The sequence below is a fragment of the Siphateles boraxobius genome, unplaced genomic scaffold (assembly GCF_051911475.1).
Source record: "Siphateles boraxobius isolate OS27281-9 unplaced genomic scaffold, OSU_SipBor_1 60, whole genome shotgun sequence".
In the NCBI taxonomy this organism is placed as follows: Eukaryota; Metazoa; Chordata; class Actinopteri; order Cypriniformes; family Leuciscidae; genus Siphateles; species Siphateles boraxobius.
Genome location: NW_027509187.1, coordinates 737,632 through 765,178, shown reverse-complemented (window position 1 = coordinate 765,178; position 27,547 = coordinate 737,632). Strand labels below are relative to the sequence as shown.

At 39.5% G+C, this 27,547-nt stretch overlaps 1 protein-coding gene across 1 annotated transcript; it reads right to left on the bottom strand.

Moving 5' to 3' along the window:
* Positions 1-681: 681 nt before the first annotated feature.
* Positions 682-26,229, bottom strand: LOC143718251 (tripartite motif-containing protein 16-like protein). The gene is made up of 6 exons (XM_077209264.1): positions 25,627-26,229; positions 12,951-13,046; positions 12,083-12,316; positions 10,930-11,101; positions 10,720-10,815; positions 682-1,655 (listed from the first exon to the last, which is right to left on the bottom strand). Exons 1-6 carry the CDS (start codon positions 26,161-26,163, stop codon positions 1,075-1,077), a joined length of 1,716 nt encoding a protein of 571 aa, XP_077065379.1. The 5' UTR covers positions 26,164-26,229; the 3' UTR covers positions 682-1,074.
* Positions 26,230-27,547: the final 1,318 nt, after the last annotated feature.

Genomic DNA, 27,547 nt, shown 5'->3' with positions numbered 1-27,547 from the left:
TAACTCCTCCCCCTGAAAGGGTATATGAACTAAATGTATACTGCCTTAGTTAGACTTGATTGAGTTGACTACAGCGACGAAATAAAGAACTTATACCTCAACAATCTCCTGGTCTGCAACTCTATCTTTTCTACACTTGAGAAGAAAAAAGGTTTTCAACACAATACAACATTAAATTACATTATATATATATATACTATTTTAAATGTTTTTGAAAGAAGCCTCTTCTGCTCATCAAGCCTGCATTTATTTGATCCAAAATACAGAAATATATGTAATATTGTGAAATATTATTACAATTTAAAATAATGGTATATTATTATGCATATTAGAATGATTTCTAAAGGATGTTATGATGCTGAAAATTCAGCTTTGATCACAGGAATAAATTAGATTTTAAAGTATATCAAAATAGAAAACCATTATTTTGAATTGTACTGTTTTTTCTGTATTTTTCATCAAATAAAGGGAGGTTTGATGAGCATAATACTTTTGGATTACATATGTATATATATATATATATATATATATATATTCACACACACACACACACACACACACACACACACACACACACACACACACACACACACACACACACACACACACACACACACACACACACACACACACACACACACACACAGTAGGCTATATATATATATATATATAAACAAAACATATTAATAGGTATTTTAATTGGCATTTATAGGTAGGCTATTTTTTATACAGTAGCAGTCATAAAACTTTAATATCAGTCAGTTTAGGTCTCTCAGTTTACACAGTTAACATCTGTCAGGTTATCCAACACGCTCAGAAAAAAAGGTACAAAAGCTTTTCAAAAGGTCCACTTTTGTACCTAAAGTGTGCATATTTGTCCCTCAAAGGTACATATTGGTACCAAAAGTGTACATATTAGTACATAAATGGTACATATTAGAACCCGTCCCAGTGACAGCTCTTGTACCTTTTTTTCTGACAGTGAGTCCAGATCCCCGGAGAGGAATGTTAATACGAGGTGCAAACGGCACATTATAATAAGGAAATGCAGCGGATCCGAGGAACAGACGCAGATTACTGTGGAGAGGGAACCGGAGACGGGGCTGTGAGAGACGACGATGCTCCTGCGGGCTCCAGAAGAACCACGTTCTCCTTCTTGGGAAGCCAGAATGCAGGATAAAGCGGCTCCAGAAACTGAGCCTTGTACTTGTGTATGAGCGTCATGCCGTTCTCCACGTCGTAGAACGCCAGCTCTCCGGCAGAGTAATCGACGTACACGCCGATGTGTGAGGCTTTAGGGTTACTGAGCGGCGTCTCCACATCACTGTTCCACGCGGAGAACCCTCGACCGTTCCACTGGAGACACCAGGAGAAGCTGTTCCCCGTGATGCAGCTGTTGCTCTCGGATCCCTTGCGGTCGATGCTTGTGTACGTCAGGCCGATGTGAGTTCCCTCTCCTCTCACGTCCACCTCGAAATAGTGGCGTCCCATGTAGAAGCTCTCGACCGTCAGCACCTGCTTGAAGTGCTCGAAGCGCTCGGGAAGATCGGGATAGCCTTGATGCCAGGGAGTCGTGTTCGTGACCTTCTTACACTCTTCTGTCAGACGCAGGAACTGATGTGCCGAATCTGCATCGAGGTTCAGAGGAGTGGCGTCTGTCATGGAAAATCAGTGGGAATATATTAATGTGAAGCAAAACCAGTTGAATTGCATTTATTGTGGAGAGGATTTGGTAAGTCGCTGCGGTAACACTTTATTCCGATAGTCCACTTTAGACATTCTACTAACTATAAGTAACTTTGCAGCTACATATCAACTAACTGTCATTAGAAGATTAGTAGTCTGCTTAATATCTACAAAACTTTATTTTTTTAACTTTTATAAGTAACTTTTCAACTTCATGTCAATTTGTTCTCCTAACCCGAACCCTAACACCTAACCATAACCTACTGACAGTCTACAACACTCTACTAATACTCTAATGAGAGTTAGTTGACATGAAGTTGAAAAGTTACTAATAGTTAGTAGAATTTCTAAAGTGGACTATCGAAATAAAGTGTTACCGCAGTGGCTGCTGTTGTAAAATAAAAATATATTTTATTCATATTTTGGTAACACTTTACAATAAGGTTCATTAGTTAACATTAGTTAATGCATTAACTAACATGAACTAACCATGAGCAATACATTTATTAATCTTCGTTATTGTTAGTTAATAAAAAATAAAGCTGTTCATTGGTAATTACTAATGCATTACTAATGTTAACAAGATTTTAATAAATACATTTCAAAATAAATGTAGAAATTAATATTAAGTAATATTAATAAATTCTGTATAAGTGCAGTTCATTATTAGTTCTAGTTACTAATATTAACTAATGAACCTTATTGTAAAGTGTTACCTATATTTATTTTGTTTTCATTTAAGGCAAGGCATTACAGGCAAAACCATAGTTTTTTCATGCACTGGTCAATTTTGAGATCTTGAGCTGTTTGGCTTCCATAATGTGTTCAAAATACACAAGTGATTATTTTACTGCACTTCTATCTATTTGCATATGTAAATTCCAAATAAACAGTACATTTTTAAAGGCTGTTTTCTCCTATTTTTTTCTCTGAAATCCCCACTTCAGCAGCACTTACATAAACCTTCAGTTTTATTCCTACTCAAAAAAAGATTCAAGCCCTTCTTAGAGGTGACACATTTAAATATAATTTGCTTTATTTAAATATATCTATTTAAGATCATATGTATATATATTTAAGTGGTTTAACTAAAAATGTATTAAAATGATTCATTGGATGAACTCAATTAAGTTGTGGGCAGGATTTGCATCCAATAAATATATGTAGCCCCAACTCAAACTGAGTACATCCATTCAACAGAATGTAAATCAGTTAGCCTAACTCATTTGTATCAAATAGATGCAAAAGAATATAAACGAGTGAGGCTAACTTATTTTTATCAAATACTTATTACTAACCAGACTGACTTTATTTCTGTCAGACATCTACAAAAGTTTTATTGAGAATTAACAGGGGTTTAACTCTATGTTTTCCATTTCCATAACAGTGATCAGTGTTTCCATTAGTTGGGCTCTTAACTCTTATTTTATCTATTGTCTTTTTTGGCTGCTGTGACAATGTGTTTGTCAAACTCATTTGCAGCAGCAAAGAAAGCTAAAGTGTAATGAGTTCAGCCGATGATGGCTACCTGTTGATGGTTTTATAATCATCATGAAACAGACCGATTCACTGAGGTATTTTAATGTAACAATTAAGTTTTTTTTTCAGAACAAACCTTCTGTTACTGCAGCATGAGATCAAGCAATATTATAACAATAAGTTAGAAGACTTTAACGAACATGAGCACAAAAAAGTCAGTTTATGATGACACACACAGACATCAACAATCAGCGTATGTATCTCAACAATGGTGACAATCACAAATATTTAGATAAACATATTAATTCAGAACATCAGTGAAAAGCTACTAATTCACAACAAAAACAACAGCAAAAAATAAAAGCAAAGATTTAGAATCAAACAAAATTATAGGACAATTCAGCTGCATAATTTATTAATGTTGCAATGCATGCTGGGAGTTTTGTACTATGGTGGTACCCAGCATGCATTGCAGCAAAGTAATTTTTGATCCGTCACCATTGTTGAGATTCATACACTGATTGTTGATGTCTGTGTGTGTCATCATAAACTGACTTTTTTGTGCTCATGTTCGTTAAAGTCTTCTAACTTTTTGATATAATATTGCTTGATCTCATGCTGTAGTAACAGAAGGTATGTGTTGTGAAAAAACCGTGACAACATAATTGTTAGATTAAAATACCTCAGTGAATCAGTCTGTTTCTTGATGATTATAAAACCATTAACAGGTAACCATCATCGGCTGATCTCATTTCACTTTAGCGTTCTTTGCTCCTCCAAATGCACACACTGTCACAGCAGCCAAAAAAGACAATAGATATAATAAGAGTTAAGAGCCCAACTAATGTAAACACTGATCACTGTTACGGTGACTTCAAATGGAAAACATAGAGTTAAACCCCTGTTAATTCTCAATAAAACTTTTGAAGACGTCTGACAGAAATAAAGTCAGTCTGGTTAGTAATAAGTATTTGATAAAAATAAGTTAGCCTCACTCGTTTATATTCTTTTGCATCTATTTGATACAAATAAGTTAGGCTAACTGATTTACATTCTGTTGAATGGATGTACTCAGTTTGAGTTGGGGCTGCATATATTTATTGGATGGAAATCCAGCCCACAACTTAATTGAGTTCATCCAATGAATCATTTTTTGAGTGATATATTCTGAAGGGTTTTACAGATTGGTTTGTTCATATATCATTCGCCTGAGCATTTTATTCTTAAAAACATGGTGATTCTTTGAGCAGTTAAAAGTATGTTTATCGAGGTTTATGGAATGATAAAAAGAGATGTCCAATTTGTGTTCTGCGGAAATGTATGCAAAAATTAGTATGTTTAATGAAACAATGGCTTGTTTACATATTAAAACACTACATATGAGAAAATTGTAATACAATTTGAGGAACTGAGGAAAAATTATGGAATCAATTATATATAAATTTTGAATTATTATATAATTTTTTTAAATTATAAAATGTTTTTCCTTAACTTTAATTATACTTTAAACCTGTGGCATTTTTTTGTCATTTTTATTATTATTTTATAAATATGACTTCTATATGAAATTATCTCTTGCACTAACTATAGCATATTTACACGCCTGACCAAACAGTGGTTATTAACAAAGCAAACCTGTACGCACTGAATGACTGCGATACGAATTATGTAATCTGTGAATGAATAAGTTATAGATTCCTGTAGTAGAGAGTGTTATGATGTGAGTGAAGTGATGCTTCTGTGTATTATAATTCTGTACATATTTTTTAAATTTTGTAAGTATATCATCAACCTGTCCAGGGACTGCTGGCGGAAATTAGCATTTTTGCTAGAACCTGGCACATGACATCTCTTCTTTCTTAGATTAATGTTTTTTTGTGCATTGTCCCTGATCAAATAAATAAATAAATTCAAAAATAAATATATTTGATTTTATTTCAGTTTTAGTTATTATAGTAATGTAAATTAAACTAAATGAGATGAGATATGTTGCATTCGTAAGTAGTTGAAAAACAAAGTTTGTCCATGTCACAGTGTCTGGTTGTGTTCCCTTGTTTGTCACTAGAGGTCCTCGTTATCACGGTGTCCGTCACTATTGACTTAATTTCCCAGCATTCTGTCTGTCACTGTCACTCATCAGTTGATTGCACTCAGCTGTTCCCCGTCACCATTGTTCCCAGCTGTTCATTGTTAGTCTTGTTAGATCTGTGTATGTATTCCCTGTCTGTGTTAGTATGTGTACGGATTCGTTGTTAGATGTCACCACTTCCTTGGTCAGTTTTCTTGTTGGTTTGTGTTTTGTTTTCATGTTTAGTTGGATTATTTGGATTATTTGGATTATTTGGATTTTGACCCCTGCCTGGAAGACTACGATTTGGATTACCCTTATATTAATAAAATGCTGCAAATTGGATCTTCTGTCCCGTGTGTGTTGTGACAGAACGAATCCGTCAACTCAGATCCAGCGGTATGTTTTTTAATATCTCCTCCCCAGCCACCGAGCGGGAGAGAAGGGAGTTTTTTAAGGGGACCCGGTTGGTCAAGTTTCACGGGTCCCGTGGAGGTCACAGTGGAGGATGTAGTCGGGAGATGATCCCTGTTCCGGTGGTCCCGTTTCCTGTGGTCCTGAGTCCGGTGGTCCGGAGAAGGAGGAGACACAGCCCGTCTGCCCAGTCAGAGACTGTTCACGTCCCGTCTGCCCAGTCAGAGACTGTTCACGTCACGTCTGCCCAGCGAGAGACTGTTCACGTCACGTCTGCCCAGCGAGAGACTGTTCACGTCACGTCTGCCCAGCGAGAGACTGTTCACGTCACGTCTGCCCAGCGAGAGACTGTTCACGTCACGTCTGCCCAGCGAGAGACTGTTCACGTCACGTCTGCCCAGCGAGAGACTGTTCACGTCACGTCTGCCCAGCGAGAGACTGTTCACGTCACGTCTGCCCAGCGAGAGACTGTTCACGTCACGTCTGCCCAGCGTCTGCCCAGCGAGAGACTGTTCACGTCACGTCTGCCCAGCGAGAGACTGTTCACGTCACGTCTGCCCAGCGAGAGACTGTTCACGTCACGTCTGCCCAGCGAGAGACTGTTCACGTCACGTCTGCCCAGCGAGAGACTGTTCACGTCACGTCTGCCCAGCGAGAGACTGTTCACGTCACGTCTGCCCAGCGAGAGACTGTTCACGTCTCGTCTGCCCAGTCAGAGACTGTTCACGTTCCGTCTGCCTTCATGGACCTGGACTATCTGGAGCGTCTGGCTCGGATCCTGGACATGTCTGTGTCTGCTGTTCCAGAGCCGGAGCCAGTGTCTGCTGTTCCAGAGCCGGAGGCAGAGCCAGTGCCCGCTGTTCCAGAGCCGGAGGCAGAGCCAATGCCCGTTCCAGAGCCGGAGGCAGAGCCAATGCCCGTTCCAGAGCCGGAGGCAGAGCCAATGCCCGTTCCAGAGCCGGAGGCAGAGCCAATGCCCGTTCCAGAGCCGGAGGCAGAGCCAATGCCCGTTCCAGAGCCGGAGGCAGAGCCAATGGCCGTTCCAGAGCCGGAGGCAGAGCCAGTGCCCGTTCCAGAGCCGGAGGCAGAGCCAGTGTCCGTTCCAGAGCCGGAGGCAGAGTCAGTGCCCGTTCAAGAGCCGGAGGTAGAGCCAGTGCCCGTTCCAGAGCCGGAGCCGCAGGCAGAGCCAGTGCCCGTTCCAGAGCCGGAGGCAGAGCCAGTGCCCGTTCCAGAGCCGGAGGCAGAGCCAGTGCCCGTTCCAGAGCCGGAGGCAGAGCCAGTGCCCGTTCCAGAGCCGGACGCAGAGCCAGTGCCCGTTCCAGAGCCGGAGGTAGAGCCAGTGCCCGTTCCAGAGCCAGAGGCAGAGCCAGTGCCCGTTCCAGAGCCGGAGGCAGAGCCAGTGCCCGTTCCAGAGCCGGAGGCAGAGCCAGTGCCCGTTCCAGAGCCGGAGGCAGAGCCAGTACCCGTTCCAGAGCCGGAGGCAGAGCCAGTGCCGTCTGCCTTCCTGGACCTGGACTATCTGGAGCGTCTGGCTCAGATCCTGGACTTACCCGTGTCTCCTGTTCCAGAGCCGGAGCCAGTGTCTGCTGTTCCAGAGCCGGAGGGAGAGCCAGTGCCTGTTCCAGAGCCGGAGGCAGAGCCAGTGCCTGTTCCAGAGCCGGAGGCAGAGCCAGTGCCTGTTCCAGAGCCGGAGGCAGAGCCAGTGCCTGTTCCAGAGCTGGAGCCAATGTCTGTTCCAGAGCCAGTGCCTGTTCCAGCGCCAGAGCCAGTGTTTGTTTCTGTGTTTGTGTCTGTTCTTGTGGCTGTTACAGTTTTGGTGTCTGTTCCTGAGCCGGTGTCTGTTCCTGAGCTAATGCCTGTTCTTGAGCCTGTGCCAGTGTCTGTTCCAGAGCTGGAGCCAGTGGCTGTTCTAGAGCTGGAGCCAGTGTAATCTGTTCCAGAGCCAGTGTCTGCTGTTCCATAGCCGGTGTCTGCTATTCACCGCCCTGGCCGCCCGAGGGGTCTTCACCGCCCTGACCGCCCGAGGGGTCTTCACCGCCCTGGCCGCCCGAGGGCTCTTCACCGCACTGGCCGCCAGAGGGCTCTTCACCGCCCTGGCCGCCCGAGGGCTCTTCACCGCCCTGGCCACCCGATGGACTGTCTGTTTCGCCCTGGCCGCCCAATGGACTGTCTACTTCGCCCTGGTCGCCGGCTAAGTCGTTATTTCCCATTTTTGTTCCCCTTCATGGACCTGGCCCACCATCCCTCCCCCTGATCCTCCACCGTTCCACCTCCCTCCTGAACTCTTGTGTCGTGTTTTAGTGTTGTCGTGGAGCGTCTGGTAGCCGCTCCGTAGAGGGGGGGTTATGTCACAGTGTCTGGTTGTGTTCCCTTGTTTGGTCACTAGAGGTCCTTGTTATCACGGTGTCCTTCACTATTGACTTCATTTCCCAGCATTCTGTCTGTCACTGCCACTCATCAGTTCATTGCACTCAGCTGTTCCCCGTCACCATTGTTCCCAGCTGTTCATTGTTAGTCTTGTTAGATGTGTGTATATATTCCCTGTCTGTGTTAGTATGTGTACGGATTCGTTGTTAGATGTCACCACTTCCTTGGTCGATTTTCTTGTTGGTTTGTGTTTTGTTTTCATGATTAGTTGGATTATTTGGATTTTGACCCCTGCCTGGAAGACTACGATTTGGATTACCATTATATTAATAAACTGCTGCAAATTTGATCTTCTGTCCCGTGTGTGTCGTGACAGTCCATACTTTAGTTCAGTTACCACTATTAACTAACTATTAACTGTGACATTTGCCTCAATAAACTCCTAATTACTGCTTATTAATAGTTAGTAAGGTAGCTGTTAAGTTTAGGTATGGTGATGACTAAAGGATGTAGAATATGGTCATGCAAAATAAGGCATTGCAGTTTTTTTCAATCGCTAACAAGCGCTTACCCATACTTCAGATACTTTTTCTAAACTCTTAACACAGACTCACACCTACAAAACACAATTGGCCAAATGGATAGTTTTCTTCTCAAAAACACATTTTGTTAAATATATACTAACTCTTCATTTCAAAATAGAACACATCTTTCTCTGCACACACTAACTTTACCAAAACACTGGAAATCTGACTCAGAATGAAATTATTCTGTCAAAGAATAACACTTGTTTTCACTTCACAAGGTACATGCAGTCAATCAAAGTACACCAGGTTTCAAAATACTGGCTATTGTTGACATTACAAAAACTTCATAGACTTTTGTGTTTCAGTTTTACAGGTATTTGCATGCAAAACATGCAATCCACCGTTTTTACACTAAATGTCTTGGTTGGGAACTGTATGTCCACATGTACTGTAATGTTCACATTCAAAAGCATTCCAGTAAAAAGCAAATACATTTTTTTTTCCTTTACTGTTTACCAGCCTCTCTTAGTGAAAGACCGTGGTTGATTACATGGTCAGTGATAGTGGCAATTTCATCACTGACTACTGTTCTTGCAGCCCTTGGAATGCCACCACCACTCATTCTTACACCTCTACCTCGCCCTCTCTTTGGGCCTGCTCTTCTCCCTGGCCCTGCATCTCTCACTGCATCTCTCACTGCACCTCTCACTGCATCTCTCACTGCACCTCTCACTGCATCTCTCACTGCACCTCTCACTGCATCTCTCACTGCACCTCTCACTGCATCTCTCACTGCACCTGCACCTCTCACTGCATCTCTCACTGCACCTCTCACTGCACCTGCACCTCTCACTGCATCTCTCACTGCACCTCTCACTGCATCTCTCACTGCACCTCTCACTGCATCTCTCACTGCATCTCTCACTGCATCTCTCACTGCACCTGCACCTCTCACTGCATCTCTCACTGCACCTCTCACTGCACCTCTCACTGCATCTCTCACTGCATCTCTCACTGCATCTCTCACTGCACCTGCACCTCTCACTGCATCTCTCACTGCATCTCTCACTGCATCTCTCACTGCATCTCTCACTGCACCTGCACCTCTCACTGCATCTCTCACTGCACCTCTCACTGCACCTGCACCTCTCACTGCATCTCTCACTGCATCTCTCACTGCACCTGCACCTCTCACTGCATCTCTCACTGCATCTCTCACTGCATCTCTCACTGCACCTCTCACTGCATCTCTCACTGCACCTCTCACTGCATCTCTCACTGCATCTCTCACTGCATCTCTCACTGCATCTCTCACTGCATCTCTCACTGCACCTGCACCTCTCACTGCACCTGCACTTCTCACTGCATCTCTCACTGCACCTCTCGCTGGGCCTGCTCTTCTCCCTGGGCCCCTTGCTCTTACTCTTTCTCGTCCAGACATTACAGTGTTTGTCTTTTTCTGTTTCTGTGTCCAAAAACATAACTCCTCAAAGTCCTCCGTTTACTGTATAAGTGTCAATGTAATAGAAAAAAATAACCCCTGCTACTGAGTCTAAGCCAGACTGGAATCAGCTATGGTTGGCCCAATTTACCCAACATAAATCAGCTACGGTGTGTCAATTATTCAATTGTTTGTTTATAATCAGCTGAGATATATTGTTTTTGAACTGATATAATTGCAGAAGCAGATGTTTTTATACTGTATCTAAGGTTTGGAATATTGTTTTTGCTATTGTGGGATGGTGTGTGTTAACATTTGTAAATACTACAAAAACAATCCATAATTTTGTTGGGAGGTATAGCTTGTCTGTTAAAAAAATGTAAGCATTGTGGAAATGTGTTCACTGACTGCATATTGTGTGAAAACGACATGAAATGTGTGAATGGTATGGCCACAAAAGACCGATGCTGTGCTAATTGTGTTTAGAGTTTTGAAAATGTGACAACTGGTTGGACAAACGCTTGTTAGCGACTGAAAAAAACTGTAATATGTGCTTTAAGTACTAATAAACAGACAATATCCTAGTTATATTCATGATAATAAACAACTAGTTTATAGTGAGAATTGGACCCTAAACTAAAGTGTTACCAAAAGTTAGTTATAAAGTTACATAGTTAATAGTTAAGGTTTATTTTATTTCAAGTTAGTTTGGGTTAATAACCCTGATAAACACTCACATTTGAGGAAGTCGTCTCTGGTCTTCGGTTTCGGAATTGACAGGTTCTGTTTCGCAGCAATAATGGAATAAACCGTTGTCTTTATGCCCATGTTATCTGTGATTTGACAATGTATTTGGGTAAATTAGCAACATTTAAGGTGCTTTATGAAACACAAATGATGTTTCTGAAATGCTCAAACTCATAGGATATTTCGTTTTGCACACTGACCGTTTTTACAGGTTTCTTTGAGTTTGTTGGTGTATGAGGTCGTCAGGCTGGCGCACATCTCTTTGGTGGACTGTGTGATAACACGACTGAACAACTGCAGTCGATCCATGAGGCCGATATAAACTCCAGGTAAAGACACATCAACTGCTTCCTTTTTCCACTCGGAATACTCCTGGAAAAAACACAATATTGATTTTAAAGTATTAAAATCCTCCTGCAGTCAGTAATCTGATCCCTTAAAACTCATATTTGATCAACAAAACAACATATTTCAGTGCTTTCCCCTGTAAAAATAATCATACCTTAAAATAGCTTGAATATAACTCTTCACCCTCATTTTAACAAACAAACAAACAAACAAACAAACAAACAAACAAACAAACAAACAAACTCAATCTTACTGAAAGCTCATGTTTTGAGATATCAACCTCAAATTTGAAACACAACTTGTTCAGACTTATGGCTTTGATTTTCTGACAGTTTTAGAGTTCTACATTTATATTTTATATAAAAAAATTGTTCATAAATCATTTTCATAAACTTAAACCCCTATAACTTTTTTTGTTTTCACTTTTTAAACTTTTTTCTTCAACAATAATCTGCCAAAGGGTCTTCTATAAATGAGACCAACTTAATTATGTGCTCCCAAGCTCCACATTTTTATGACAGTATTTTGACACTGACATTTTTGTGGACCTATGAGCAACTTTATTTAATTGATGCACAAGGGTTAAAGTCTCCCTGCAGTCACTAATCTAATCCCTTAAAACTCACCTTTGATCAACAAAACGACATATTTCAGCGTTTTTTCCCTGTAAAAATAATCATGCCTTAAAATAGCTTAAATATAACTCTTCACCCTCATTTTAACAAACTAAATCTTACTGAAAGCTCATGTTTTGAGATATCAACCTCAAATTTGGAAAACAACTTGTTCAGATTTATGGCTGACTTATAGCTATGGCTTTGAAAACATATATTTTATATACAACATTGTTCATAAATTATTTTGTTTTATGAACAATCATACATTTTTCAGTGTTTTTTACCTGTGAAAATAATCATGCCTTAAAATAGCTTAAATGTAACACACATCACCTTTAACCCACAACACATGCTTAAAATACTTTAAGGTCAAATACTGAGCTCAAACCTGCAGGAAGTCGATGTCATTTTTGTTTTTGGTGATTTTCTCGACCCGGCCCTGAGTTTTCTTGAGTTCAGTGCAGCGCTGCTCGAGATGAACCCGTATTCCCTCGGCCTGCCGCAGCGCCTGGCGTTCCTCGGCCTCCAGAATCTCGTTCACCTCATTCTTCATCTGCTCGACAGCCAGCATCAGTGTGTCGAACTGCTTCTCGATCACTCCTCGCACGTCCTTCACAGACGCCTGCGGGCACACACAGCCAGTACAAGAGAAAAAGAAAAAAGGGTTGTTCTTCATAAAGCCTTTGCAGAACATACATCATCTTTTGAACGAGACGTATTTGAAGCTCCAGACATTTAGTCACTTTCTGAACACGTCAAATGTCATCTTATATTAAGTACGTAAAGCATAATGCACAGGAAAACTGGCATTAATAAACCACTCTAGGGTGTAGACTAACACACACGAAATCCAAGTTAATTAAATCGTTTTTTGATAAACAATGTGAACAGAGAAGTCAGAATAGCAACTAACTTAACATTAACCATATCGGACAAAGAACTGAGGAAACACAGGGCTTATAAACATGAGGAAACATAATCAGGATGAAACAGGTGTGCGTGACTAATTAACAAATGAGGAAACTAACTAGGAAATCAGGCAAACTAAAACACAAATAAATGTCAAAATAAACATAGTAAGGTTGATCAGATCTCACTCACCCGAATCTGAATTCAGAGAACCAATGAACTCCATTCCCAGTTTACTTATAGTACAGTTAATATGTAATCTAACACTAGTCTAGCATTGCGGTCTTGTATAATAAATCCACAATGACTGAGAATACATTTATTGGTATGTGTTATTGGTATTTTACCTCTATGGACACCATGTTGACCTGTAACTTGTTAATGGCGTTTCCTGCCGCTGTGACCGTCTTCATCATGTCTGTCTGTTTGTCATGAAGCTCTTTCTGGAAACACACACACAATATTGTTTTGACACATCAAAATCCAGTTCCTTGTTATTTTAAAATAGCTAATTAGGCAAATTAACATTACTCATATTAATACTTATACTAATATTTTTTTAATAAATCAGTCACTGGTTAAAAAGTTTGCGTTTACATAATATATTTGTGTGCACTGTGTATAATTATTTTGTATATATATATATATAAATACACACACATGCATGTATATATTTAAGAAATATTTGCATGTATATACTGTATATATTTATTTATAATTTATATTATATATAAATATAAATATTTTATATATAAATAAATAAAATTTCTTATATGTATACATGCGTGTGTGTGTATTTATATATACAAAATAATTATACACAGTGCACACACATATATTATGTAAACACAAACTTTTATTTTGGATGCGATTAATCACAATTAATCTTTTCCCAGCCCTAATATATATATATATATATATATATATATATATAGATAGAGAGAGAGAGAGAGAGAGAGAGAGAGAGATTTTTCAAGCAAACAATATATATATATATATATATATATGCAAATCTATGACACTTAGCGAAAAAAAGGTAATTGTGACTTTTTCACAATTCTGAGTTTAGCAATTCTGAGAAAAAAAATCTGTATTGTGGGATAGTCACAATAACCTTTTTTATTTGTTATTACATGGCCAAAAAAATTGAAACTCCGAATTCTGAGGGAAAAAGTCTGAACTGTGAGATATAAACTCACAATTGTGAGAAAAAAGTGTGAACTGTGAGATATAAACTCACAATTGTGAGGAAAACAATTTGACGAAAGTGAGCGTCCCTTTGAATTAGAGAGTAATAGGAGTAACCCGATATGTAGCATCAGCTTTTGCTTTGCATTCCTCAGGCAGGCTCAGACAAAACCTTCCTCTACTGTTACTCTTGTTATATGAAGGTTTGCTAAAGGGAACATCTCAAACAATATAGTTTTCCCTCCACCCTGAGCATCCAAACTCACACAATAGTCCTGCTGTTTCGGACCAGTAGGGCGTAACGCATTACAAACTCATTTTTAAAGTAACTAGTAAAGTAACACATTTCTTAAATTTACAACAAAATATCTGAGATACTTTTTCAAATATATACTTTTTTTTTGTTTTACTATTTATTGACTGACAGCTCTTCTGTCCCCATGTTAAGAGGAATCAGGAGTAATACAGAGACTTTGTGTGTGAACATGATGCTTATTGTATTTCTATAGTAAATGTGAACATTTACTCATCTCACTTGCACAGATTCAATATTACACAATATGAATAAAAACAGTGAAATGCAAACTCTGAATATTACGCAAAAATTAAATATGTTGAATAACACAAATATACTTTATGCATTTAATCTCACATGATCCAATTCAACCACACAAATAAGCAAGGTGTGCATTTGCATTTCCTTCAGCCTGGGGCGCATTCATTTCACTTTTGGCGTGAAAGGGCCTTTACATTTGCCAAAGTTGTTAAAAAAAATAAAACAAGCAAGCCCAGCACAGGTTAAAACAAAAAGATATGCAAAAGTAACGAAACATTACTTTCCATTAAAAAGTAACTATGTACTGCTACTTTTTAGGGAGTAAAGCAATATTGTAATGCATTACTTCTAATAGTAGCTTTCCTCAACACTGCATCTGACAGTCTTTCACTAAACTAGTGTCCATGAAAACCTCTCTCAAGTCACACACACACACACACACACACACACACACACACACACACACACACACACACACACACACACACACACACACACACACACACACACACACACACACACACACACACACTGATCCTGCAGGCAACAAGAACCACATTTCATATAAAAGGCCGTATTGTTCTCATAAACATGTCCTGAGGTTATTATGAATGCTATGGGTGCACTATAGGGACAACATTTAATTTAAAACCGAACAAGAAGACTTTGCAAGGTGTTTTGTGGGACAAAGTTTAATATTTTACTAATACAGTTTTTTTCGATCGCTAAACGACAGTGAGCACAACTGGAGCTACATGTGCAAAACTCTAACTACAGTCTGCATTACCAACAGTCACCTGAGCTAAACAGTTCACATCACCTGCAAAACTCATTCCAAGCAACACAACTCTTAACACATGGCTCAAAACAGGCTCAGTGCAGCCAAACACTACACAACCCTCACTGAGATAACACGTGTGTCACTCAGAACACACTGAGAGTAAAAACACTAGCATCAAACACCAATACAGAAAATACAAACTTTTCATCTTTACAGTTTGAACTATTTCAGTGACTTCATACAAAGTAATATTTTTTTCAAAGAAAAGAGTGACATTCTTTCACATGATTTATTTAAATTTTTAGAACATAATTCTTTAAGGTAAATGAAATTAGCAGTTTGCTTCAATCTTCAGTTTGTAGTAATTTACGGAATTACAGTAATGAGAAAACTAAAAGTACATACTGTAATTCGAACAAATAACAAACAAGACCTGCTTAGCCTTTCAGCTGAAATTGCAGTCAGCAGTGTTTGAAAGGCACAAGGCTGAACTCTATTCTGTTTTGAATGTGTGGTTCACAGTTTTGACAGCAGTGTGTTAGCATTTGAACAAAGTGCTGTCAATCCACAGTGTTGTGCAGGTTGTGGTAAAAGTCATGGGATAAGTGTGTAGAGTTTTGAAAACTGTGTTCAAGCAATGAAAAACGAACTAGAGTTTGGTCCACATGAACTGCTGCTGTGCAGACTGTAGTTAGAGTTTTGCACATGTAGCTCCAGTTGTGCTCACTGTCGTTTAGCGATCGAAAACAACTGTAATAAGGAACCACCTATAGACACTCACTAAAATCCACCACAGAAATCTAGAAAAGCTTTTATCAACAACACACAAGTCTATCATTGTTTTGCACAGGTAATCACATATTCTTCAGATTGCTAGTAATGTATTATAGATACGACTTACACGATGTACTGTATGTCAAACATGTGCGCTGTAACGTAAAGTGTTTGATGATTATCATCAGTGAGAATGAAATGTCAGTATGTCATGACCTCAGTGCTGTGGTTAGATAACAGAGATATGAGTGTCATAGTTTCTCTATTCATCAGCTGAAAGGAAGTTTCTCGAAAGGTAACAGGATTACTGTGGATGTTAGTTCTGTGATCCTGTCAGGCAGGTTTGCTGAACATGTTATTTATGTTGCGCAACGCTGTAACCTAGCCTAATGATAATGTCAAACATTCCCGAGAATGCGTCGACTCAGATCCATGAAGAGTCCGACACACACACACACACACACACACACACACACACACACACACACACACACACACACACACACACACACACACACACACACACACACACACACACACACACACACACACACACACACACACACACACACACAATTGCAGGGTGGGTTATTTTGCTCTACTGCGTTTACAGCAAAAGATTTCCTAACAGTTGACTAATGTCAAGGGCAACCGATAGTTCAACACATAGAAATAATGTCATTGTTTACTAGGGGTGTAACAATGTATTGTGTCACAATATATCACACAAATGCAACAATATGTATTGTGTATAGTTCACCCAAAATAAAAATTACTGTGTGAGAAAAAATTCAGGTTTACAGAGTTTTACTGTCAGCACTACATTAAACTACTATATATATAATGTTGAATATAATGTATAATAATGCAATGGGGGAATATTTGTGGGTTCTGATAATGCCAAATATTTTATGTTACCAGTAAAAAGTGGCTTACATTATTTTAAATATATCTAGTCTGTGACAGTGAAAGCATGTTCGTCTATAATAATTCTGTTTTCAGCTTCAGAATCATGAATATTGTTATTCTGGTGTCTCTTTTGTCCTGTGCTTTGGATTTCCAGCACCAAGTCCAAGCCTATTATTCATTTACACACACAAAGTAATACCAAATTTATCATTTTAATCAACAGTAAAAAAAATGTTTTTTTTCAACCTTTTGCCAAACTGTATGTCTTGGAGTATCGCAAGAAACATTGTATCGTGAGCTCAGTATCGTGAATTGTATCAAATCGTTATCAGGGTATCGTTACACCCATAATATTGACTCATCCTGTTTCAAATCTTTTAAACAAGTTCCAAAAAAGCACTTCACTTTTGCATGGTAAAGCCACCTTGAAAGTATCTTAATAATGGTCCATGTACATGCATTATATATGGTTATGGTCTTTTGAAATCCTACAATAGTTTTATGCAAGGAAATGTAAGTTAATATACACTAAAAAAATCTTCAGTGAATAACAACATAATTTCAGTCTGTTTCTGTTATGTGTGGGTTTTTGTTGTGTCTTGTATATCACGTGATCCTGCCATGTGTCTTGTCTTTTGTTTAATGTTACTTCTGTCCTGTTCTGAGTTCCCTGGATGACCTGTTTATGTTATTAAAAAGCTTGCGATTGGATTCACTCTCCGTTTCGTTCCTAACTGGTTGTAACAGAACAACCGACCAATATGAATCCAGCAGCACAGATTATGTGTCTCCGTCAGGGAGATCGGCCCATAGAGGAGTACGTGAACATTTTTATTGAACTGGCAAACGTAACGTCTATGGATTCTCAGTGCCTCATGATATTTTTTAGAGGGGGACTATCTGAGCCACTCAGTTATTTCATGCCCTTGCATGATCCTCATGGAACTTTAGAGGAGTATCTTGACCTGGCCCTTGTGTTGAGCGGCTCAACTTTTACTGTGGGTTTGGTGGAGGAGGAGCTCCGCAACCCCACAGTACCCGAGCCAGAGATCGTCCAGCCAGAGCTTCACGTCAGCCACGTCCAGCCAGAGCTTCACGTCAGCCACGTGTCAGCCACGTGCAGTCAGAGCTTCACGTCAGCCACGTCCAGCCAGAGCTTCACGTCAACCACGTGTCAGCCACTTCCAGCCAGAGCTTCACGTCAGCCACGTCCAGCCAGAGCCAGTCTTCGAGCAAGAGCCAGAGCCAGTCTTCGAGCAAGAGCCAGAGCCAGTCTTCGAGCAAGAGCCAGTCTTCGAGCAAGAGCCAGAGCCAGTCTTCGAGCAAGAGCCAGAGCCAGTCTTCGAGCAAGAGCCAGAGCCAGTCTTCGAGCAAGAGCCAGAGCCAGTCTTCGAGCAAGAGCCTGAGCCCTTCGCCTGTTCGCCAGAACCGGAGCCAATCACCTGCCCACCAGAGACTGAACACGCCGCATTTGAGTCTGCTCTGGAAGACACAGTGCTCATTGTGGTGCCCATGGCTGTTTTGTGTGTGTGGGCAGCACACACATCAGCGACAACCCATGAACCCAGCCCAGAGTTTCCTTCGCCGCTGGTCCCGTCCAGCCCAGAGTTTCCGTCACCACTAGTCCTGCCCAGCACAAAGCCCTCTTCCCTGCTGATCATGCCCAGCCCAGGCTATGTTGTGTGTGGGTTTTTGTTGTGTCTTGTATATCACGTGATCCTGCCATGTGTCTTGTCTTTTGTTTAATGTTACTTCTGTCCTGTTCTGAGTTCCCTCGATGACCTATTTATGTTATTAAAAAGCTTGCGATTGGATTCACTCTCCGTTTCGTTCCTGACTGGTTGTAACAGATTCTCACGTAATGAATTGCATGGCTTCAGAAGACAGGTTATGATAGGTCTATGGTGCTTTTTTCTCATATTTTGAGGAGGGTAACACTTAACAATAATAGTACATGAATAATCATGTACTAATACCTGAATTAATAATTACTTTACTATGACCTAATGATGAGTTAAGACATGTACTAATGAGGAACTAACCTTAATTACAACATGAGTCATATGAATTCCTGCATGAATATACCATCTTATCTACACACTAGTACATGCTTGTTAATTAATGCATTAATTGACATTTCGGGGTAAACTAAATCAAACTTGCTCTAGACAATGGACACATTTTGTGGCCCAAAAGAAGAGCAAGAACCCTAACTGACTAACATCCAACTGCATTATAATATAAAGACAGTAAACCAATCCATAAAATAAGCACATAAATAACCATCATCTGTGCTTACACTGATTTTAATTTTGAAAATTGCATCTGTTAATGAATATGTTAGTGTAGGTATTTCACTCTTGATGGCAGCAGTGTAATCACTTAAAACAGAATGAGATTAAATTGTTTTTAATGATAAATGCATCACTGTGTGTTGAGTAAGGTTAAATGTAAACATTGCAAGACATAGTGTCATTCACGGATGTTTGTGACAGTTGCAGGGGTCAAATTTATGAACAATTTTACATTGTGCCCTTTTAGTACATCTTTCTTCTGATCCAGAACATGTTTGATTTAGTTCACCCCGAAATGTTAATTAATGCATTAATTAACAAGCATGTACTAGCGTGTAGATAAGATGGTATATTAATGCAGGAATTCATATGACTCATGTTGTAGTTAAGGTTAGTTCCTCATAAGTACATGTAACTCATCATTAGTTCATAGTAAAGTAATTATTAATAAAGGTATTAGTACATGATTATTCATGTATAGAGGTTATAATGTTACAAAAGATACCCATTTCAAATAAATGATGTTCTTTTGAACTTTCCATTCATCAAAAAATCCTGAAAAAAAGTATCATGGTTTACATTAAGATATGAAGCAGCAGAACTGTTTTCAGCATTGATCATAATGGGAGCTGCTTTCAAACTCAACCGGAAAAAAGCTTCTTTTGTTTGTTTATCATGCAAATATGTCAGATAATTTGACTGTAAATAACCAACAGCTTGCGTATGTTTTCGAAAAAAAACATGTTAAAGGTTCCATTACTTTAAATCATCAAAAAAATTTAACCAATTTCTGTCAGGGTTCTGTCACTTCTGCCTAGTTTATTTCTTGGTTTTGTGACAGAGCTCTGACACTCCTGGTTTGTCTGTGCGGGTCGTGTGTGTGTTTGGATCCCGGTGCATTTGCTTTCGGTTCTGTGTCGAGATTCGGACATTGATGCTCCGCGTGTTTGTATTGTGTCGCGTGCGCACAGGATGAGCTTTTGCGCGCTTATTTCGAGTTCGCTCGGGCCGTACGCTCTTCTGTACACGTGCGTTGTGTTTTGTGTGGCATGTGGTTCGTGTTTACATCGGCCGCGTGCTTTCATGTCGTGTTTTGTCTTGTACTGTGTAGCACACAAGCTTGTGTTTTACACTAGCTGTGTGCTATCATGTTGTCCTGTTTTGTGTGAACACATGGCTTATGAGTGTTTCATTAGCTGCGTGTTCATGTCTAGTTTTGTGTGAGCACATGGCTTCATTTGTTTTACTGACCATGTGCTTGTGTTCTAGTCATGTTTTGTGTGAGCACATGGCTTGTAATGTACACTCACCTAAAGGATTATTAGGAACACCATACTAATACTGTGTTTGACCCCCTTTCGCCTTCAGAACTGCCTTAATTCTACGTGGCATTGATTCAACAAGGTGCTGAAAGCATTCTTTAGAAATGTTGGCCCATATTGATACGATAGCATCTTGCAGTTGATGGAGATTTGTGGGATGCACATCCAGGGCACGAAGCTCCCGTTCCACCACATCCCAAAGATGCTCTATTGGGTTGAGATCTGGTGACTGTGGGGGCCATTTTAGTACAGTGAACTCATTGTCATGTTCAAGAAACCAATTTGAAATGATTCGAGCTTTGTGACATGGTGCATTATCCTGCTGGAAGTAGCCATCAGAAGATGGGTACATGGTGGCCATAAAGGGATGGACATGCTCAGTAGGCCGTGGCATTTAAACGATGCCCAATTGGCACTAAGGGGCCTAAAGTGTGCCAAGAAAACATCCCTCACACCATTACACCACCACCACCAGCCTGCACAGTGTTAACAAGACATGATGGATCCATGTTCTCATTCTGTTTACGCCAAATTCTGACTCTACCATCTGAATGTCTCAACAGAAATCGAGACTCATCAGACCAGGCAACATTTTTCCAGTCTTCAACTGTCCAATTTTTGTGAGCTCTTGCAAATTGTAGCCTCTTTTTCCTATTTGTAGTGGAGATGAGTGGGGTCTTCTGCTGTTGTGACCCATCTGCCTCAAGGTTGTGCATGTTGTGGCTTCATAAATGCTTTGCTGCATACCTCGGTTGTAACAAGTGGTTAAAGTTGCTCTTCTATCAGCTTGAATAAGTCGGCCCATTCTCCTCTGACCTCTAGCATCAACAAGGCATTTTCGCCCACAGGACTGGCGCATAGTGTTTTTTTTCCCTTTTAACACCATTCTTTGTAAACCCTAGAAATGGTTGTGCGTGAAAATCCCAGTAACTGAGCAGATTGTGAAATACTCAGACCGGCCTGTCTGGCACCAACAACCATGCCACGCTCAAAATTGCTTAAATCACCTTTCTTTCCCATTCTGACATTCAGTTTGGAGTTTAGTAGATTGTCTTGACCAGGACCGCACCCCTAAATGCATTGAAGCAACTGCCATGTGATTGGTTGATTAGATAATTGCATTAATGAGAAATTGAACAGGTGTTCCTAATAATCCTTTAGGTGAGTGTATGTTTCCTTGTGCCATGTGCTCTTCTGTCTATCTAACCCCGCCCATCTTATTACCTGATTATTGAATCGTTTGCCCCACCTGTCCTCCCTCATTATCTGCTTTGTTTGTTCTCCCTTTTTAGTCTCCCTGTGTTTGTAGTCCTGTGCTGGATCGCAGTCAAGTCAAGTCAAGTCCCTCCAGTTATTGTTTGCGTTTTATTTTACCCATTGTAAAACAGTGTTTTATTTTACCCAAATACCCATTGTCCTGCACTTGAGTCCTCGCTCCTTTCACCTATCCAAACCCTGACAATTTCATCTTCATTTTTTTTTAAGTTACAGGATTCAACTAAATTTAAGTCAGTTTAATATAATTTAAGTTGAAATGACTGGCACAGTCAATTTGATTACACTTAAAAAGGCAGCAACTGAACTTACGTTTTTAAGTAGAAGTGATGGAAATTTTCTACTTTCTTGTTACATTGTAGCATTGGTGAAAAATCCCCCACTGTGCTGTTTGAATGGTTAGCATTAAAGCACCAAGTATTAAACTTCATTGTGTGAGCTTGATCACATCACTAACCAGCATCATTAACAACCTTATGGTTCTTTATCAGGTCTCTCATGAACACACAGTCCTATTGTCAGGCCTTTGAAACAGTATAAGCACATGTGACCTGACATCAGAGAGACGGATAGCATGATGACTGACGCCTGTTACACACTGAGAGATGCAGTCTGCATGATGTTACAATCCAATATGATCTGATTCAATCAGAGAGAGAGAGAGGAAAGATAAAGTCCTCTGTTCCTTACCTCACTGACACGATTCATTGGATATAAGGAACAGTTTGTGTTTTATTATATAGGCAATGGGGTCTCCTATACGGTTTGTTTTTTATTTTAAGATACGTCTCCCATTTTAGCTTAAAATGCAAAAAACAACTATAAGTAAGATGAGTCTAAACCCTGTGGCTGAATTCGGAAGAACACACTACTTTTACTATGATATATACATATATACATATATATATATATATATATATATATATATATATACATATTTATATATATATACATATTTATATATCTTCTAATATATGAAATTGTGCAATTTTGAATTCAGCCTGTCAATATCAAAATGCTATCAAAACGTTGCTCATTTAGTTTGAGCACATCAACAACAGCATCCAATATCCAATGAGTGTTTGGGAATATGTTTTAGTGGTTCTGTTGCTCAAAAAGAAAAAAAACACAAAACACTTTTGAGGAGCCTAATGTGATATTTTTTCACATTCACAGTATATAACCCCAACACAGTTATGTGACAGTAACTGAATCTGTTGAATTTTAATTACCTTCATCAAAGTCAGAACTTTGGGGTCAGCAGTAATGTTTTTTTTTCTAAAGAAATTAACACTTTTATTCAGCAAGGATGCATCATATTGAAGAAAATTAAAAGGTTCAGTAAATACATTTATAATGTTACAAATGTTTCCTATTTCCAATTGAAAAACCCATTTTCACAGACATGCGAAGCAGCAAGTAAATACGCGAAATCAACGTCCCGCTCTGGTCCCGCCCTCACTCTCACTGAATCAATCGTAAGCACGCGCCTCTACTGCAGAACAATCCATTATGTCGGTGTGAAATAATTCATTATAGAAATTTAGATATTAGATTTAAAGTTCCAATCTCCTCAGTCCTCCAAAGATCCCGAAAAAAAGTCCGTTGTTGCTTCAGTGACTACTTTGCTCAGATAAACTGTCAATCACAGCTGTCAATCATGTACGCCACAGCGCCGTTTTTATAGCATCAAATAACTAACTAAAAACAAACTTATTTTAAATACAAACACTTGAAATTACATCAGCATGATCAAACTACAGTAAATGACAGAAACTATCTTTGGAAAAAAGATATGTGAAGTGTAAATTAATTGTTTAGTTGGTCTCACGTCCCATTGAATAACACGGGGAGGCGGGGTTTATTAGCTATACTAGGACCGGTCACCGGGGGGCGATCGAGGCGCTTTGGCTTCACTTTTCAGGGCTTGTGCGGCACGCTTGGTCCACACGGAGACGCGTTTAGCTGTATACGTAGGCTACAATTTTTTTATCGGATCGAAGTTTCGTCCAGAAGGATCCGGCGTTTTGGGAGACTGAAACCGCTATTTTTTGAAACCGGGTCCCAGGGTGGATAAATCCGAAAACGACACCCTTGCGTCTTGCGCCAATCCGTATATTTTGTGAAACGATGATGTCATCACCCCACGTGTTGACTAGTCAGACACGCTAAATCATTAGCCTAACCCCAGATAGCAAAAAATATCCGCACGGCTTCTTTTTCACGGTTGCTTTTCACGGTTGCTACAGCAACAACAACTGCGAATACATACTTGAGTTCATTCTTCAGACGCTACTGAGCCTCTTTTATTTCTTTATTTATTATTTAGGCCTACTTTAATGTATTTTTATTTTATTTCTTTATTTTACTTCTTTATTTATTTATATTTCTTTCTTATGCTATGATGCTTGTATTTTGTCTGATTAAGACATTTCGTATTTTGTAGGGATGGGCATTTCAAGCAAAAATAATATTCGACGATCGCTGGGAATTATTTGATTATTATTCAAAAAACGCACCTCTGCCCCTCATGCTCACCGGTAACACGGCGTTCGCTCCGACATAAGATTTCTCTGTAGCCTACTGTATGCCTACATGTTGTAGCCATTAAAGAAAAGTTAGTTTCATATTTATGTTTAAATAATATGTTATTTTTTTTCCATTTCATATATGTTGATTATATGAAAAGTGAACAGCGTGAGTAGCCTAATCATAAGATGCGCAATATCGAGTGACATCATTTTGACCACTTCATTAAGTTTTGTTTTATATAAAGCCTTTCTTTAAAGTGAGTTTCGTTTTGTATAAATTGTATCTTAATTTTAATCAATGTTTCATCAACCAATTGGATTTAATAAATAAGAACCAAATATAGCAGACTATATTCAGGACATTGAGGCGGCGACGGGACATAACTTGCATCTCATGTGAACTGGAGCTTGTCTCAAATGAACAGAAACCCAGAAATATATCTAAGCTCGAAATGTCTATTTTTAAACAAAACAATTCAAAACGAAAAGAAACAGACAACTCTCTTATAATCTGTACGAAGTGTGCATTTATCTCTATAGGCACCTTCACAAAACTGCGAAGGTGGCGAGTCAGCATCGTCACAGAAAACACTAGTTTATTAATAAACAATTAAAATGTCTCCTTGCTATATTTGACACATTCATAATGATTAGGCTATTTGCCGGTTCTTTGTGGCAAGCTTTATGCGTCTGCTAACTAATTGAATATCGTGACTCATTCCTATTTTGTACCAGGCCATTTATGGTTTTTCATATTGTTCAATACAGTTCTTGGTAAAAAAAAAAAATAGAAGCTACTGTTCCTAATATTATTGTATAGGCTACAGCGTGCAAGGTTTATGCGCAAGTCTTCTTCTCTGTTTTTAGTGTATCTGTGTCAGAATTACAGAGCCTCGTACTGGTCTGGCATGTATACTACATCGGTTTGAGTCGGTTTCGTGTGTACGCAGATATTTCTTGAGACGGCGCCGTGTTTACGGATTTTTTTTTTAGAACGAGGAAAAAAAAATCGGATAGGGAAAGCTCTGGCTTCGTGTGGATGTGGCCAGGTAACTTACTTTTTTTAATTAAATCAACAATTTTTTTTTTTACAGTGAAGAATGATTTCTGAAGGATCGTGTGACACTGAAGATTGGCGGAATGATGCTGAAAATGCAGCCTGATCACAGGAATTACATTTTACAATAAATTCACATAGAAAACAGCTATTTTGAATTGTAAAAATATTTCACAATTTTACTGTATTTTTGATCAAATAAATGCAGTCTTGGTGAGCAGAAGATACTCTAACCAACCCCAAACTTTTCTCAGATTCTCAACTCAATTTTAGGCAATAACATGATTTTGTTTGTAACTTTATTAATAAAAAGATGAAAGTGCGCTTCAGCAATACCTCTATGTTCCTGCGGGCCTCTGGGATGAGCACGGCGTTGTGCCCGCGGTGTTCCTCGCTCGCGCACTCCGGACACACGCAGCGCGCGTCGGCCAGGCAGTAGAGCTCCAGCGGCGCGCGGTGCGTCTCACACGTGCGTCTCTCAATGTCCCGCAGCGGCTCCACCAGCTTGTGGCTCTGAAACTTCACGTTCTCAAGGTGTGGTCTCAGGTGATCCTCACAGTAAGACACCAGGCAGGTCAAGCACGACTTTTTGGCTCGGCACGGTCGGTCGATGCAGGAATCACACGTGACGTCATCTGGCCCCAGCTCGCGCTCTTCGTCCTGGGGCTTCTGGGGGTCCTCCGATTCCTGGAGGTCTTCTTGAATCTTGCTTTCCTCGGTGATCTTGCTGTCCTTTTCTCCTTCTGTCTCTGGAGATCCATTCACCTGGATCGTCTTCTCCTCTTCTGTAGACTTCAGATTGTCCTCCTCCTGCTTGAGTTTATCTGAACTTCTGCTTGTTGGCAGATCTGCTGTGAGCACCACGTCGCCCATGACTGCTTTCTGTCTGTATGTCTTCAAGTGTCATGAGCTTTGACTTCAGTTTAAAGTTGCAGCCAAGCCCAAAGTTTTGACAGGTGAGTTGATCTAAGCCACGCCCCCTGAAACTCAACCAGTTCCTCATATTCTCCCAGCCAGAGGCGGTGGGCGTGGTTACATGTGATGTGGGCGGAGTCAGTATGCAGATCATTAGGGCATGTGGTTGCTGTTATGGTGGTGTTTTGATACGTTAATATGGTTTCAAGTTAACAGGCTGATACAATTGTTTCCATGGCTAACCAGTTCAATTATTTACCCACAAACCCTTCTGTGGAACACAAAAGGAGATGGGCAGAATGTCCTTGCTGCTCTTTTCCATACATTGAAAGTGAATGATAAAATGGTTGTGAAAATGTAACAATGACATCACTCAAACATGCATTCCACTTTCACAGGCCGTTCATGTTGTTAATAAATACAATCAATTCGGTTGCACTTTATTTTACAATATGTGTATTTAAATTTACTTACATAAAATACTGGGTAATATAACTAGGTTAGGTTTAGGTGTAGGTTCAGGGTTAGTAGGCTACCTATTTATTGTAATTTTAATAAATAACATGGGGAACAGGATTGTAAAATAAAGTGGGTTACACTTTGTTAGACTGTAATTATACATTTAACTACTGAGTGAGTAATATACATGTAAACTTACTATTGGGTTTGGATTAGGGTTTGATTTGGTTTAGGGTTAGTAGTTGCATGTAATAATGCATAATACATAGTTATATAGTAACCACATGTAACAATGAAACAGTAAAATACAATAAAGTGCTACCGGAGGTTTTTACATGTTGTGGCTGCTCTTCAGTCTTTACAATAGAATCTTTTCAGATATAGAAATACTGACTGATTTGAGGTAAAGGTCAGCGCTGCCTCCTGCTGGACAGAGGGAACTGCAACATGACCCAAACCTGGATCTCTTCTGTGAAAAAAGACATTTAAATTGATTTACCACACACTAGCAGTTTATATAGTGATGTAAGATACAAGCTCCAATAAATAAATAAAAAGTGTTTTTTTAAATAAAATTTGATAAGATCTATTTTAGATCATTATTGTAATATATCTAATAAAAATTTCAAATGTAATTAAAATAGTTCAATTTTTTTAAATATATATATATATATAAATACAAATCTACCATATTTATTTATATTATTATTTTGTACTCACCCTGATGGTCTTCTAATCCCATCTGACTTTCTATATCAGGAAACCTTTGTTCTATGTGTATACAATGCATGTTAAAAGGGGACAGACAATGGCACACCATAAAAGCAACTTGAAAGTCATCAGTATGAGTTGTGTGCTTCATTCCAACACACGAAAACAGACG